Source organism: Procambarus clarkii, chromosome 87, assembly GCF_040958095.1.
Source record: "Procambarus clarkii isolate CNS0578487 chromosome 87, FALCON_Pclarkii_2.0, whole genome shotgun sequence".
NCBI classification, from domain to species: domain Eukaryota; kingdom Metazoa; phylum Arthropoda; class Malacostraca; order Decapoda; family Cambaridae; genus Procambarus; species Procambarus clarkii.
Genome location: NC_091236.1, coordinates 7,794,115 through 7,811,143, shown reverse-complemented (window position 1 = coordinate 7,811,143; position 17,029 = coordinate 7,794,115). Strand labels below are relative to the sequence as shown.

Here is a 17,029-nt window from a genome sequence, read left to right as displayed (position 1 = left end):
ATATATATATATATAAACTGGTAACACTAAAGAAGTGTTCAGCGCGTGTCAAAATGACACAACAATGACTTACTATGTGTCAATCAAGTTAACACGGCAGAAAGGTGAACAGTGAATGTTTTTGTGTCATCCGCTCCAGACGAGTGTGTAACGCGTCAACACCTTCCATCAACTGTCATTATACGAGCGGCCGTCCAAGTGGCTGTTACTGGAGGCGGTGACGACAAGACGGTGGTGAGGAGTCCCTGGACCTGTGGCGAGGTCTCCCTCAAACACTACCATACACTACCATACACTCTCATACACTACCATACACTCTCATACACTACCATACACTCTCATACACTACCATACACTCTCATACACTACCATACACTCTCATACACTACCATACACTCTCATACACTACCATACACTACCATACACTAGCATACACTCTCATACACTACCATACACTCTCATACACTCTCATACACTACCATACACTCATACACTAGCATACCAAACCTGCGCCCGCATGAACATTATAACGTCAAAGTCACATCACACTTACTTAAGGTTAGGTTTGGTTATATCACAGTGATGACGTAAAGACAAACATACTTTTCTCAGGTCTTAGACCCTACTACTCCTCTGATAACCTATATGTACACACATGGCAGTATGTACACACGAGAATTCGAAGAGTAGCTGTGAGTGACGGTGTGAGTGACGGTGTGAGTGACGGTGTGAGTGACGGTGTGAGTGACGGTGTGACTGACGGTGTGAGTGACGGTGTGAGTGACGGTGTGAGTGACGGTGTGAGTGACGGTGTGAGTGACGGTGTGAGTGACGGTGTGAGTGACGCTGTGAGTGACGGTGTGAGTGACGGTGTGAGTGACGGTGTGAGTGACGGTGTGAGTGACGGTGTGAGTGACGCTGTGAGTGACGCTGTGAGTGACGGTGTGAGTGACGGTGTGAGTGACGGTGTGAGTGACGGTGTGAGTGACGGTGTGAGTGACGGTGTGAGTGACGCTGTGAGTGACGGTGTGAGTGACGGTGTGAGTGACGCTGTGAGTGACGGTGTGAGTGACGGTGTTGAGAGACGAGCCTTCAAGACAGTCACAGCACCCTTGGAAACTCACAACACCACAGCTGATCAACCTGGTTGTTACAGGCCTGCGGACCGCTAACACCAATAGCCTCATTGAACATTCTATGAACAGGGAAGCTTAAGTTTAAACTACATTGCAAGAAAACCTCTTGAAACCGGCCGTAGACAACACAACACAACATATATGTGTCGTCAATCGTGGTTTTGTCCGATTTTGTTTGGGCTGTGCAAACACTTGAGGGACAAAAAAGTCACTGGTGCCCTTGTGGTGACAGCTGTGGGTGCCAGCGCCGCCCACACCCCGCCCGTGGGTGTGTGTGCCGCCCACACCCCCCGCCCGCAGACCACGTGTGTCTAACTCCTCAGTTACCGACGGTTGTAACCTAACCACCATCATGACCTACGTCGCCGCAACTACCACCAATAACCACACCGAAAACCACACCTACCAGCACCAGCCACCATCATCAAGCAAAATAAACAGAAACCATCAACCAGCATTAATAAACCAACCAGACCACAACATCCACCACTACCAACTCAACAAACCACAAACACCACCTCCAGGATACTCGCGTCACATTAACAACTGCAAAAAAATTCCACCAAACGCCACCAAGGACCAGGACAAGCAGCCACTCACTCATCCAAACACCACCAAGGACCAGGACAAGCAGCCACTCACTCATCCAAACACCACCAAGGAGCAGGACAAGCAGCCACTCACTCATCCAAACACCACCAAGGAGCAGGACAAGCAGCCACTCACTCATCCAAACACCACCAAGGACCAGGACAAGCAGCCACTCACTCATCCAAACACCACCAAGGAGCAGGACAAGCAACCACACACTCATCCAAACACCACCAAGGAGCAGGACAAGCAACCACACACTCATCCAAACACCACCAAGGAGCAGGACAAGCAACCACTCACTCATCCAAACACCACCAAGGACCAGGACAAGCAGCCACTCACTCATCCAAACAGCGCATGAGTCACGCAGCTCTGGTGAGAAAAAGTTTGAGAGACAAATAACACTCCCAAACCAGTATTAATAACGCGGCTTGGTAACACTGCTATCTTCACAGGACAATTGGTAACATTGCTGCTTTTATGGACCACTTGGTAACGCTGCTGACACTATGTGACATTTGACAACTCTCGTTGCCTTCACCTGACACCTTGCAACACTCTCAATTACAGATAATTAGAAATTCTAACAACTAATTCAAAGATATTCCAAGCCATAACCATTCCCTTGTTTACACTTGCCAGCTGTTCTAGTAAATAATGCCTAGTCTGCCACACACATATTTAAGAACAAATAACCCAATTCATATGTATGACACCAGGTTATTGTGTCTTAGTCTGTGTGTGCATTTAAGGGAGAATACCAGGTGTGTATAATGACCTACCGGTTTATTTTCCGGACATCTGAGCTTGCAACAATGACGGAAATCATTATTGTGCACCAGTGTGAAGGCCATTCACCCACACATGGTGTCAGCAAGGCGGACAGCCCGCCTACTTTCATACCTCTCACTGTATTTCTCACTTCTAGACTTCCCTTCACCTATGCCTCTCCTTCCTCTTTACTCCCCCCTCCCCCTCCCCCCAAACAAACAAACAAAAAAGTTTGAAGGATGAGAAGGTTGTTTGCGTTAGTAGCCTCTACTAGGAGAGACATCACACACACTCTCTAAGGCCAGAAAACACCAGTATATCGAAAAGTATGACTTCCTTATATCTGACACCAATATATATGGCAAGCATCAAAAATCGATTGAACAAATAATGTGGTAATTCTCAGGACCAGGTTAGGCTACAGATTATTATTGAAATTGAAATTGGTATTGAAATAAGTTTATTGAGGTAAAATACACACAAAGGGATGAGGTAGCTCAAGCTATTCTCACCCCGTTCAGTACATCGTGTTAATACATACATAGACACACATCACAAACAATAAACATATTACCAAACATTCTGAGAGATAAACATATACATTTCCACCAGATTATTACTGTTAACATTGCAACCAAACTAGCTAGCTGGGGCCCTGGTAGCCTGGTGGACAGCGCGCAGGACTCGTAATTCTGTGGCGCGGGTTCGATTCCCGCACGAGGCAGAAACAAATGGGCAAAGTTTCTTTCACCCAGAACGTCCCTGTTACCTAGCAGTAAATAGGTACCTGGGAGTTAGTCAGCCGTCACGGGCTGCTTCCTGGGGTGTGTGTGTGTGTGGTTTGTAGAGAAAAAAAAATAGTTAGAAAACAGTTGATTGACAGTTGAGAGGCGGGCCGAAAGAGCAAAGCTCAACCCCCGAAAACAACTAGGTGACTACACCCTCGTTTTAACACTTGTTACATATAGCTTAGAAATAGTACAGTAAATACTTAAATACAGTGGAGATGCGGTTGAGCGGCCGCCAGGGGGCAGCGAGGCTCGTGCAAGTGATGACAGCTAAAACAGTCCGGGTTTATTTACCCTGTACTACTGCACACATCTCTAGGTGCTCTGTTTACATCCCGCGCCTTCCCTAAACTTCCTTCCATCCGCCCCTCACGTCTCCTCTTATGTGAAGATGATATGTGACGCCAGACGACGGGTCCTGACGCCACGCAGACGTGTCCTGACGCCAGACGACGGGTCCTGACGCCAGGTGACACGTTCTGACGCCAGACGACGCGTTCTGACGCCAGGTGACACGTTCTGACACCAGACGACGCGTTCTGATGCCAGACGACGCGTTCTGACGCCAAACGACGCGTTCTGATGCCAGACGACGCGTCGTGACGCCAGACGACGCGTCATGACACCAGACGACGCGTCGTGACGCCAGACGACGCGTCGTGACGCCAGACGACGCGTCCTGACGCCAGACGACGCGTCCTGACGCCAGACGACGCGTTTTGACGTCAGACGACGCGTCCTGACACCAGACGACGCGTCCTGATGCCAGACGACGCGTCGTGACGCCACACAGACGACACTGAGGGTCTTGGGGGGTCATGGGCAGCAGCGACTAGGGCCAGACAGCACTGCAGCAACCCGCGATATACAACACACAGTGTGATGGGATTTGCACAAAGATCAGTAAGTGATGGTAACTGAAGCGCGAATATCTTCAGCTTTATTTACGGTTCCTCCTTTTACACCCTCTCCTCCAACTCCCTTCCTCAACCTCCACCATATCCCGAAAACTTTATTCCAACACCCTATTTCCACACCTCTCCTCCAACCCCTCCCTCACTTCCCACCTCTCTAACACCCCCATATTCCCCCATTTATGTCGCTCATTTTCACGTGAAGCAGCAAGCACAGATGTCGAGGATGAGGGTGGGGGGGGGGGGAGTGGTGAAGGTGGTGGGAAGAGGAGGAGGCAGCACTCACAGGCAGGGCGAGTGCCAGATTGCTCCCTCCTTGAGCACCTGGCTACTTGGGTCTTATTCACCTGTATGCACTCAAGTTACACACACACCACGCAGCCTACACTCTTTACTGTATGCACATCCCCCTCCCTATACATACACACCGTTCCTGCTCAAATCTTGCCTCCCTCACACAATGAACCCTGTTAAGCCTCATCCCAACACACTGTTCACACTTACACTGTTCCTCGTCACAACTACACACACTGACACTTATACCCTAAAACTGCTTCAGTGTTTCTCTTTCACACCCTCACCCACACGCAACGTCCATACCCACACACACCCACTCTTGCCCCCTCCCTCTTACACCCACACTGCCCATAGTCCCTCACCCACTAATTGCTACTGTTCCACCAATTATACACTACCAATACCGTCACAGATACTTTTCCTTGAGGCCCCATGACTAGTACGAGGTGCAGGCGGACGGTACCTGAGACTTGTGCATCAAAGGCAGCAGACCAGAGGGCCGGAGCTAACAGACCAGAGAGCCGGAACTAACAGACCAGAAGACCGGAACTAGCAGACCAGAGGGCCGGAGCTAACAGACCAGAAGACCGGAACTAGCAGACCAGAGAGCCGGAACTAACAGACTACAGGGCCGGAACTAGCAGACCAGAGGGCCGGAGCTAGCAGACCAGAGAGCCGGAACTAACAGACCAGAAGACCGGAACTAGCAGACCAGAGGGCCGGAGCTAGCAGACCAGAGAGCCGGAACTAACAGACCACAGGGCCGGAACTAGCAGACCAGAGGGCCGGAGCTAGCAGACCAGAGAGCCGGAACTAACAGACCAGAAGACCGGAACTAGCAGACCAGAGGGCCGGAGCTAGCAGACCAGAGAGCCGGAACTAACTGACCAGAAGACCGGAGCTAGCAGACCACAGGGCCGGAACTGGCAGACCAAAGTGGTAGAGCTGTCAGAGCAGAAGCGGACCTCCGCCATAAACCAACCTGGCCTGGTGCAACATCAATTACGTTATCTCAAAAGCCGACGTGCTCCTTCAGAGTGTTTCTCATCGATCTCTGGTTATCTTTGCAACACCACCCCCCTCCCCCCCCCCCGGTACCCTTCCACCCCACTTGCAATTGCCACTGGTCGATGCCACTGCATTCAGTTTGTTCCCACGCTCTTCTCCGCTCATTTTTGTTAGCTATTTTGAGTATATTTATATTTCCATATTAATTCTTAGTCTTAAATATTCACACATATAATTAAATAGTTCATCTCATCTACTAAACATATGTTTATGAATTATTTCACTATTGACATAACTATACACGCTGCTTCTATAATTACGATGCGACTAATCAGTACTGCCATTCACACCGAGTCGAGGAGTAGCTGTAGCACCGCGCCACACCACTAATTATATTACGGGCTATTCATGCCCGTGCCACACCCTTTGGGTGGCTTAATCTATATCAATCTTTATCGACTTATTATAAAATAGTGTTATAGAGGCGCGTGGGGGAAGGGCGCCCCTCCTCGCCACAAGACACACCCCTTAGCTTACCTTTTATCTCTTGACTCGTGTTCTTATGAATATAATATTCCATGTATATCTTGAGGTTATCTTGATATCACTCTTCATTCTCGCTCAGCATCGTCAGGCAAAAATCCAGCACATTACATTTCCTTTATTTTTTACTTCAATATTCCAGGGTGACGGGAACCCTTGTGTCCAGCCTTCAGGAAAGGAGCGAGCGAGCCGTTGTGGTGACTGGTAGAGTCGTATCTTCACTACTACTACGAAATTCTTACTCCTTGAGAAATATTGCAGAAATAGAACATAAATAGTGTTAAATACATTGTCTTCCTGGACAAATTTCTCTAATTATTGTTAGCAAATTGTAATCTCTTAAGATAAAACATTAAATTGCATGGAACCAATAAGATAAGGACTCACGCAGCTGCTTTAGAAATATATTTGAGAGGTGGAAGTGTTTATTAAGACGGCGGGCGACCTGGTCAGGATGAAGGAGACGTTTGTTGTTTAAGATTCGCTCCTTGGAACAAAATGTTCCAAGTAGCACGGGCTATGGTGAGCCCGTAGTGGACACGAAGGAGACGTGGCCAGTGACTCAATGTTTTATGAGTCCCCAGTCTTGTGTGCCCTCCCCGTGCATGTTGTGACACACACACACGTTAGCTATGCCTTTACATATGTATCCTCTGAAAACAGGTCTGCTCTGCCCCCCCATATGTCTGCTGTGTCCACACCCATGTCTGCTCTGCCCCCCCCACACGTCTGCAGTTCCCTTCATAAACGCGCCCTTTATATCTTATCGCTCGCAGGCCGCCTGACTGACTACACTGTTGCCACAACCACACCATAACGCTACTCACAGTTCACCCTTACAGTCTCGACTATGTTTAGGTAACTGTTCGTCATCACAGCCACCACTCACCAAGCCCCGATGCTGTAGCAACAGTCTTAGGAGCAGCCACATTAGTTGCAGCTGTTGCAGAAGTAGCAGCAGTTGTAGAAGTAACAGCAGCTGTAGCAGGAGCCACTACACCACATAGTACCACACTAGGGTGGTACTATGGCAACATGGTTACCATACCTCACCCGGGAGTTTGTTGCTAGTAAAAGGAGGCCTCAGCGGCTGCCACAGGAAGCTCCTTCACCCACAACATCAGGGGGGCGATGCACTCTCACAACCACAATTATACCTATGTGGTTGTAAGGTACATTACAACCTCACTGGCATCACTGAACCTTACTACCACACGGACATCAATAAACATTACTACCACTCTGACCTGAACGAACCTTACTGCCTCACACCAGTGAACTCTACAACCATCCTGACATCAATGTGACCGGCGTTCATTTGTCCAGACCGGGTCATATTATCCAGAATAAACATGATTTACATCTCATCAATAGGAACCCACATTCCAGGGCCTCCAGGGCTCCTTAAGGTCCCGTAAGGGTCCTTAAGGTTCCTTTCAACAGCGTCGGTCCTGTGAATAGCACATCTCACATTAGCATGCAGCGGTCCCATATATCCATTAGTGACAATGGGTAAATATACACCCAGGCGCCAGTAGGCCTAAGGCCTACTGGCACCATTAAGTAGGCTACCCACTAACGTATGGAAGTTCCATTCACATCAAAAGTTTACGAGTTTAATAAGATAGAAGCAGTGACATTTAGATGTGGGGACGGAGAACATGTCCCCTCCACTACGTCAACCCCACTACCCCTGTCACACTCTACCACACCCACACTACCACACACACACTACCACACCCACACTACCACACACACTACCACACTCACACTACCACACCCACACTACCACACACACACACTACCACACCCACACTACCACACCCACACTACCACACTCTACCACACCCACACTACCACACCCACACTACCACACTCTACCACACCCACACTACCACACCCACACTACCACACTCTACCACACCCACACTACCACACTCTACCACACTCTACCACACCCACACTACCACAATCTACCACACACACACTACCACAATCTACCACACCCACACTACCACAATCTACCACACCCACACTACCACAATCTACCACACCCACACTACCACAATCTACCACACACACACTACCACAATCTACCACACCCACACTACCACAATCAGCCACATCCATCCACATCTTTAAGGACAGAATCGACCAAGAATGCGAACGACAGAATAGTTAAATAATAAGACAACATGAACAACAATGGTGGTAGATGCTGATAGCTACGTGCGCGTCTAATTGTGGTTGCTGAGGTTGACCGCGGGCAAGTGCTGATCCGTCAATACTGGCAGGTAAGTACAACCACACTGGATAACTGGACAATTAGCAATGCTCCGTCCTTTAACAACTTCACCTGGTGCCCAACCGCTTGGGCTGGACGGTAGAGAGACGGTCTCGCTTGATGCAGGTCGGCGTTCAATCCCCGACCGTCCAAGTGGTTGGGCACCATTCCTCCCCCCCCCCCCCCCGTCCCATCCCTAATCCTTATCCTGATCCCTTCCAAGGGCTATATATTCGTAATGTTTGGCGCTTTCCACTAATAGTTCCTTTCCTTCACTTAGTATATGGTATGTGACATGACGTCGACCGCGCGCGGAGACGCTAAGCCCCGGAAACACCTCAAGGTAACCATCTCAAGGTAGGCCTAAGATCACCCTGTCAACCATCTTGCATATTGATGATTCGAGACATTCACTTTTCATAGGCCTTCCTGGAACTCGAAATAGAAACAAATCCCAGGCTGGACAAAAACTGTTGGGCAAGTTTCTTTCCACCTACTGCCTCTGTTCACCTAGCCGTAAATAGGCTCCCGGGAGATAGGCCACTGTTGTGGGGTGTACCCTGTGGGGAAGGGAGGGGGTCATTAGTGTGACCCTGGGGAAGGGGGGGGGTAGTCCTCGATACGAGCCTAAAGTACATATATACACTGGCGTCCTGTCCCCAACAACACGGATTATTAATTATTATTATATATGCCCGTCTATGAGACAGACAGTATGTGAGAGCGTGTTGCATAGTCTGGGGAATAATAGGTCTGGTCATAGTCAGGTCTATGTCATAGTCTGGTTTGACATAGTGGTATGTCAAACTACGGACAGTTTGACATACCACTATTTACCTTATGAGGCGACTCATCACGGGTGATGAATCCTTAAGACGCACGGAAAATTGTATAAAATTATGAGGCGCCATTTATGACATACGAAAATTATGCCTTAAACCGGCAACTATGGTTAGAGAAAACGAACAGCGATAATGAGAAAACGTTGAGCGACGGAGCGGTAACTCAACCAATAAATTGTCTAGCGTTCTAGCGTTCTTATTTTAATACTTGTTTGGACCTCTAAAATCAAGCTTCAGCTCTTAGACCCAGTTTTTTTTAAACATCTTTTCATTTACTATTTGAAATATGGATGAAGTTGCCTTCTTGTCTAGTTAATTCACTTTACCTACACTTGGGCTAAGTTACTATAATTTGCCTCACATCAATGATCTATCTCCGTCTACTACTTCACCCATGACATCTCCCTTGGAAGTTTTATGTCTTTCACCTTTCTCTCTCGTCTAGCGTTGTTAGGTCAGCCACTTTTATGTCTTTTTCATATTCCATCCCTCGTAACTATGGGACGAGGCTCGCGGCCGGACTCTAAGTTTTCAAGTTCTCGCCTGTGCTTTATCACACACAGCTTCAAATTTAAATATAATACAGCCCAATAAGCTCAAGAAGCGGTACACCAGTTGATTTAATGTAGAGAGGCGGCAGCAAGGAGTCCAAGCTTAAACCGTGCAGGAATGCATGTACAATTAGGTAAGTACATACCCACAAAGGCAGGCGCACGCGCACACGCGCGCGCACACACACACACACACACACACACACACACACACACACACACACACACACACACACACACACACACACACACACACGCACACGCACACACAGGAAGTGATGTGGTGGAGGCTGACTCCATACACAGTTTCAAGTGTAGATATGATAGAGCCCAGTAGGCTCAGGAACCTGTACACCAGTTGATTGACAGTTGAGAGGCGGGACCAAAGAGCCAGAGCTCAACCCCCGCAAGCACAATTAGGTGAGTACAATTGGGTGAGTACACACAAACGAGGAGTGCGGGTCCTACCACACACAACCATCTTGCTGTACTCTCACAGTAGAACCTTCAACACATAACACTACAGCACTCACCCCCGTCCTCCATCGTGGTTACAATGCCGCACATCATAGTCCCATGAGTCACGAGCGGCCCAGGGCACAACATAATGGCAAGATGCCGGCAATGATATAATAGCAGCCTTGTCTTCTGCGTGTTTACATAATAATGAAGAATTTTGCTACGCTGATATGACGTACACACGACTACTTACAGGACCTCGTCACCATGGCCCCTAATTCCCAGATAAATATGTGAAGCTTCCATAGTCTCCGCCTTAATTCCCTCTTGTCCCCCATCCTTTCTCTCTCTCCCATTCTTCTTTTCCCCTTACCCCTCCCTCTCTCTCCTCTCCTCTTTATCCCCCCTCTCTCCTCTCCCTCTCTTGCGTTTGTAACAGCAGAGGGGAGGGAAGGGGAGCTTTCGGGATTGATTAAAAGTAAAACAACTCGCCCCTCGGGGCAAAATTGAAAAAAATTTAACAATTGTAGAGGTGAGCAAGAACAAGGACGCCTCTACATGCGCAGGTCTGGCACGTGGAATGAATGGTAGGCTTTGGTAATAATGTGTACTCCTCCCAAGCTCTGCACTAATAGCAGTACAAATGCACAACGTTGTTATATGCCAGCCAATTAGATGAAAAAATCTAGAGGCCAAAGATTCAGTTTCAGAATAGTTTGGTGGATGACAGAAGAGTTGTGCTTCAGGCCCCAAGAGAAGCAGATGCAAGTTAAGCGATAAATTAGGCTTCAGGAAAAGTAAGTAAAGGATAACACATAACTTAATCTTCCGTAGTTGTAACTGGGATACAAATTTCGTTACTGAAATGAGAATAATTCATATGAAAGTGTTAATAATGCGGACTTGTTAAGAGACAAGAGACACTTGTTGTCAAGTGTTAGTCACGATGCAGACAATTTGTTTAAGCACATATTCAACATTGTCGGGCCACTTCTTCACGGTGGTTATGGCTCAATATAATGAAAGAATAGAGAAAACTGCGCTATCTCCAGGTACACAACCCCTTACACTCACGCTACACGCCCTAACACACTACACAAGCCCTACACTCACTACTCAAGCCCTTACACTCACGCTACACGCTCTAACACACTACACAAGCCCTACACTCACTACTCAAGCCCTTACACTCACGCTACACGCCCTAACACACTACACAAGCCCTACACTCACTACTCAAGCCCTTACACTCACGCTACACGCTCTAACACACTACACAAACCCTACACTCACTACTCAAGCCCTTACACTCACACTACACAAGCCCCTCAAGATAACACTACACCATGTGTGTGTGTGCCCTCAACACACTAATACACCACACAGACACTCCTCCCTTTCTACACCCTCTCAGTGTCGCCCAGGTGTACCCCCTCACCCCCGTCGTTATCTGAGGACCAGAGGTACAGATAAGGCCGTAGCTGGGCGTGTCTCTGAAGCAGTACCAGGGGTGCCCGGGGAAGCTTCCTGCAGATATCCGCATACCGGGTCCCTCATCCTGCTCCTGTCGTCTTTTGATCCGTGTTATCCGAATATTTGCCGTATTAACCGTCTGTGCCGTGATATTATCCATCTGTGCCTATTCCCTAGATTTCTTTACTTGAAAACGCAAGGGGAGGGGGGAAGGGAGGAGATTGTAAGAGTGAGTGGGGGAGGGAGGTGTAGGGGGGAGACTAATATCTAGGGGAGAATGGAGAGGGGGAAACGGGGAGAGGGAGACATTTGGAGAAGAGGGGAGATAGGAAAAAAGGGAGATAGGGAAAGAGAGATGAAAAAGGAAGGGGACTGGAAGAGAGAGAGACCCGGGTACGCCCCTTGCAAAAATATAGACGAAAAAGGCATTTGTGAACTACAAAAATCTTTCCTTGGTAAAGTGTCAATCGGCAGAGAGAGTTTCAGGGGTGTGACAGAACCAGGGGCCAGATTCACGAAGCAGTTACGCACACACTTACGAACCTGTACATCTTTTCTCAATCTTTGGCGGCTTTTGTTACATTTATTTCACAGTTTACAAACATGCAAACTTGCCAATCAACTGTTGTTATTGTTATAAACAGCCTCCTGGTGCTTCGGAGCTCATTAACTGTTTAATAATTGTAAACAAAGCCGCCAAAGATCGAGAAAAGATGTACAGGTTCGTAAGTGCTTGCGTAACTGCTTCGTGAATCTGGCCCCAGGCCAACACTTTCAGTCCTATAACACTTCTTAATAGTACACCGCATTATCAACTCCAGCAATAACACTTTACCCTCCAAGAGAAATATCGTAGTACCAACCCATCATCAGGCTATGATACCAACCCATCATCAGGCTATGATACCAACCCATCATCAGGCTATGATACCAACCCATCATCAGGCTATGATACCAACCCATCATCAGGCTATGATACCAACCCATCATCAGGCTATGATACCAACCCATCATCAGGCTATGATACCAACCCATCATCAGGCTATGATACCAACCCATCATCAGGCTATGATACCAACCCATCATCAGGCTATGATACCAACCCATCATCAGGCTATGATACCAACCCATCATCAGGCTATGATACCAACCCATCATCAGGCTATGATACCAACCCATCATCAGGCTATGATACCAACCCATCATCAGGCTATGATACCAACCCATCATCAGGCTATGATACCAACCCATCATCAGGCTATGATACCAACCCATCATCAGGCTATGATACCAACCCATCATCAGACTATGATACCAACCCATCATCAGGCTATGATATATACACTCATACACGCATCATCAATTTTAATATGCTGGTCATTCAAAATAAAAATGTTCTCAAATATGTTGACCAGACCACACTAGAAGGTGAAGGGACGGCGACGTTTCGGTCCGTCCTGGACCATTCTCCGGACTTGAGAATGGTCCAGGACGGACCGAAACGTCGTCGTCCCTTCACCTTTTAGTGTGTGGTCTGGTCAAAATACTTTAGCCACGTTATTGTGACTCATCGCCTGCATGTTCTCAAATATATATTAATATTATTATATATTAGCATATTGTGCATATTTAGTCGTAGGCTAGGTTAATGTAAAGTGCCTTGTATAGTGACTGTTGTGAGCCTCTAGTTGAATCACTTGAGATACAAAAGATTATTGATTGTATATGTGTAGGTGTTTGTATATGTATGTGTATATATGTATATGTATATACATGTGCATGTATATATATGTGTGAATATATATAACATTAACAATTTTGTAACTAGCGTCAAAAGATTGTTATTTGCTTAGCTAAACAAACTTGGGGGTGGGGGAGGGTTTAGTTCCTGGACCGATTATGTGCTTCTGTAAACCTTTACACCACCGCCCACGGGATGGGTATAGGGTGCATAATAAAGAAAGAAAGAAGGTGAGGTTAGGTGTTTAGATTCTGTTGGCCATTATTTGTATTACGTTAGTGAAGCATTTACCGCTTTGCAATTCGAACAGGTCGTTAGGGAAGCACTATTTGAGAAATGTTCAAATGACATCAGTTGTGAGACGTGAGTAAGCGTTTTTCATTCGTAAACTAGTGGTTTAGTAATTAACTTTGACCTTTGTTGATGAGGACAGAGTGTGTAGTAAACATAGTCTGGAACTCGGAGCCCTGTAATTTAGACCATTCATTATGCCCAGAATATGAAACAATCTGTACCCCGAGAACGAGTAATACAATGATAGTTGTATTCTACTATCTGGAACAACTTAAAACCAGTACAGCCTAATTGCGGCTTCGGTAAAAATTCAAGTGCCGAAATATTGACGTTTTTTGGGACTAATTAGCATCGGCCTGGATAGGTTAAGTGGGTTGTCTGGGTTGGAACTCTTCTGGTTAGGCAAAACTAATTTAAATTTGAAACAACATCCGTCTTTAACACAATGTTTAACCTTAACAGACCTGAAGATAGAAAACACAATACCCCGTTAAATTAACTGTAAAAACAAACGATAAATATAACATAAACCACAAAATAAATCTCGATTAGTTTTACAAAATCATGCACACATGTAGAATTTTAATTAAGTTATCTAAAATAATGACGAATAAGGCGATTGTCGGCACCTGCCCGAAACGCTGCGCGTACTAGTGGCTTTACAAGATTGTAATTACTATCCTATGTATCCTCACAATCCCAATGTACCTTCTTGTATATATATAAATAAATAAATAAATAAATAAATAAATAAATAAATAAATTAATAAGAGCATAGGCCGCCTCGATCCTACCTTCAACTGCACTGCGAATATGATGACAACCGCGTATAATTGATATATTTGGCTCAATACCTCCAACTTGACGCACTAGGACAGCCTCAGGACGCTTCCTTGCTGTTAAAACTGGTTAACGAGCACAGCACCACGCGGCTGCTGATGCCTCAACACAACACACTTGCCACCAGTAACTACCTCACGGGCCAAGTTCTCGCGGGTGAAGGTTACCCGCGCACCCCCAAACACTCGTACCGCAAACATACAAAAAAACCCTATTCATAGACATTTCCCTTGAATCTAATTGTATTTATCTTTTTCGTGGGTAGTTATACGTTAAGGCAAAATTATTGACGCGGCATGTGAGAAGCCAATGGACATTAATTGGGATTGTTTTTAATCATCGTACGTTTGCCACGGGCGGCTCACGCTAGGAACTGAGCAGGTAAGCACAGTGTCCAGCGGTATTGGCACCTGTTTCTTAATACACGATGCTCAATACGTGTTCTGGGCTAATATATAGAGAAGAATTTGCAGTACTTATCGGTACTTATAAATACATAAATACCGCAAGACTATTCCAAACATAAGTGCGGGAATTAACAGAAACATGAACATGTGGTCTTTAAAAATTCCTTAAGTGGCTAGGCTGCATACCCCATGTGCGCTTCTGCCTAGCGGGATAATATTATAAATTAATATACTTTATTTATTACATTTTGAGTACATGTGTCATGATTTTGTAATACTCAAACTTCACTTAGTGAGACGAGAGTTTTGTTAACTATTTGCATAATCAACACATGAAATGAGAATTCTTATTTGCAAATCCTTAATATTTTATTATGCCCATACAATAATCTAGCTCGTATATCTAGTGTACAGTTGGACGTTAAAATAGTAGCCCTTAAGTTAAGGCTATGAGGAGAAAAGCTCTCAATATAGTTTAGTAGTTCATTAAACCCGCCATACCCATCCTGTGAGTGAGGCTACAGAAGCACATAATTGGCTCTTGAACTCAGTCCCAGGACTTGTTTTGCTAACAAAGCTATAGTAATCATGAACTAGTTGCAAGTTTGTTAGCATATACTTAAACAGTCTATTTACAGATCCAGTCAGCTTAGCCTAGCACAGTAGAGTCCTAACAAAGATTAATAGGCTTCTTTGCTACCTACAGTCTTTACAGTAATGTTACAGTAATGTAACTCCTTACATTAGGATTTAAAGCACTTTAAGTAAGTTTTGAGAAACAAGATATTTATAAGAAAATATTTGTTCACAAACCTGGAAGTCTTAGACAGAAGCTTCTTCAGCCACGAGTTCGTCTTCAAGACTCTTGTGGCTTGAAGGTTTATTATACATTTCGTTAATCACTTTCAACTGTATTGCTATTTAATATTATATTAAGAGTTTTGGTCGTTCTAACCAAACGACTTAGTCGTCTTATCTGTAGTTTTCATATCTATATAAGAAACCGGTTGCAATTCAAGAAAGTTACAATCCAGATTCTTCATAAATAAAAAACAGCCGTGTGTTATCATTCTTGTTAACATTAAAGATAGATATATTCTATCTTTAATGCAAAATAAACAAGAATAAACAATTCTTATTTATGTTAAAGATTAAAGTGAAATTCTTAGTTTCTTGGTATGTAAATTATTGAACACATCACTGCACTATCAACAACATACACCATTAACACTATCAACACCAAACATTGTCAACACCACATACTATCAACACCGCACAACTTCATCACTATCAACATATGTCATCACAATCATACATATTATCAACATTATTTATAAACACCCTTGGATAAGGCATATATATAATTCCTGCCACTTTCACAGCGTATTCCAGATTTTAAACACCTTGACGTCACTAGGCTTGTGACCTTCCAATTTGCCTTCTTTATATATCAAATATATATATATTTGTTGTGATTGATTTTATATGCATTAACTAATTTGCATTTCAATATATATTGTGCAATGTCTATGCAACAGTGTCACATTTTATAAGGATATGTAATCGCGCGATGCAGCCATAAGCTTCCTACGAAGGTTTAGATTACCCTGGATCAATTGAGGAATCGTTTCCAATGTTTGAAAACAGTCCCCCATCTCTTTTAACATGACTTGAACTAAGACAAATGGTCTTAGAGTTAGCATAACAAAATGTTGTTCGAGTTTTAGCCGTAACTATCCAATATGATAGAGATCCTGAAACGAAAAGACGAGCATTAACAAATTAGATTCAAGTGGAAGAGGGGATTGAAGACTCTTTGTTAAACAACGATCAGAATCGGACTCTTCCTCGATCTGATACAGTTTGACAGAAAATTTAATTTGTTTTCAGACGGTTACGCCCTCCATTTGGCATTTGATTGTCCGGCAAAATATAGTTAACCTGAACAGAAGCCAAATGAGGAGAACGAGAACCCAAATCCAGAGAACATGAAGCCAAATAAAAGAAACAAGAAGTCAAATGAGGTCACAGAGAAGCCAGATGAGGGCAGTGAGATGGTCCTCGAGAACAGCAAAAGGCCAAATTAG

General features: G+C 45.3%; 2 protein-coding genes across 2 annotated transcripts in view; one reads left to right on the top strand and one right to left on the bottom strand.

The window, feature by feature from the left end:
* The window catches only part of LOC123747075 (vitellogenin receptor), a 222,334-nt gene extending 207,706 nt beyond the window's left edge, over nt 1-14,628 (bottom strand). Inside the window, exon 1 of the mRNA XM_045729073.2 lies at nt 14,490-14,628. The gene's annotated coding sequence lies outside the window, so the exon portion shown is untranslated. The remainder of the gene's footprint in view (nt 1-14,489) is intronic.
* On the top strand, nt 11,134-17,029 carry LOC123746984 (small proline-rich protein 3-like). Its single transcript, XM_045728887.2, has 3 exons — nt 11,134-11,239; nt 12,504-13,036; nt 16,892-17,029. The coding sequence occupies exons 1-3, from the start codon at nt 11,134-11,136 to the stop codon at nt 17,027-17,029; spliced, it is 777 nt and encodes a 258-aa protein (XP_045584843.2).

Bases quoted from the DNA above. Each gene is read 5' to 3' on its own strand.
- LOC123746984 (XM_045728887.2), top strand. From the start codon at position 11,134: ATGCAGACAATTTGTTTAAGCACATATTCAACATTGTCGGGCCACTTC. The intron at 11,240-12,503 runs GTACACAACCCC...TTACCCTCCAAG, and splicing joins GAAAACTGCGCTATCTCCAG to AGAAATATCGTAGTACCAAC. The intron at 13,037-16,891 runs GTCATTCAAAAT...TAACCTGAACAG, and splicing joins TCATCAATTTTAATATGCTG to AAGCCAAATGAGGAGAACGA.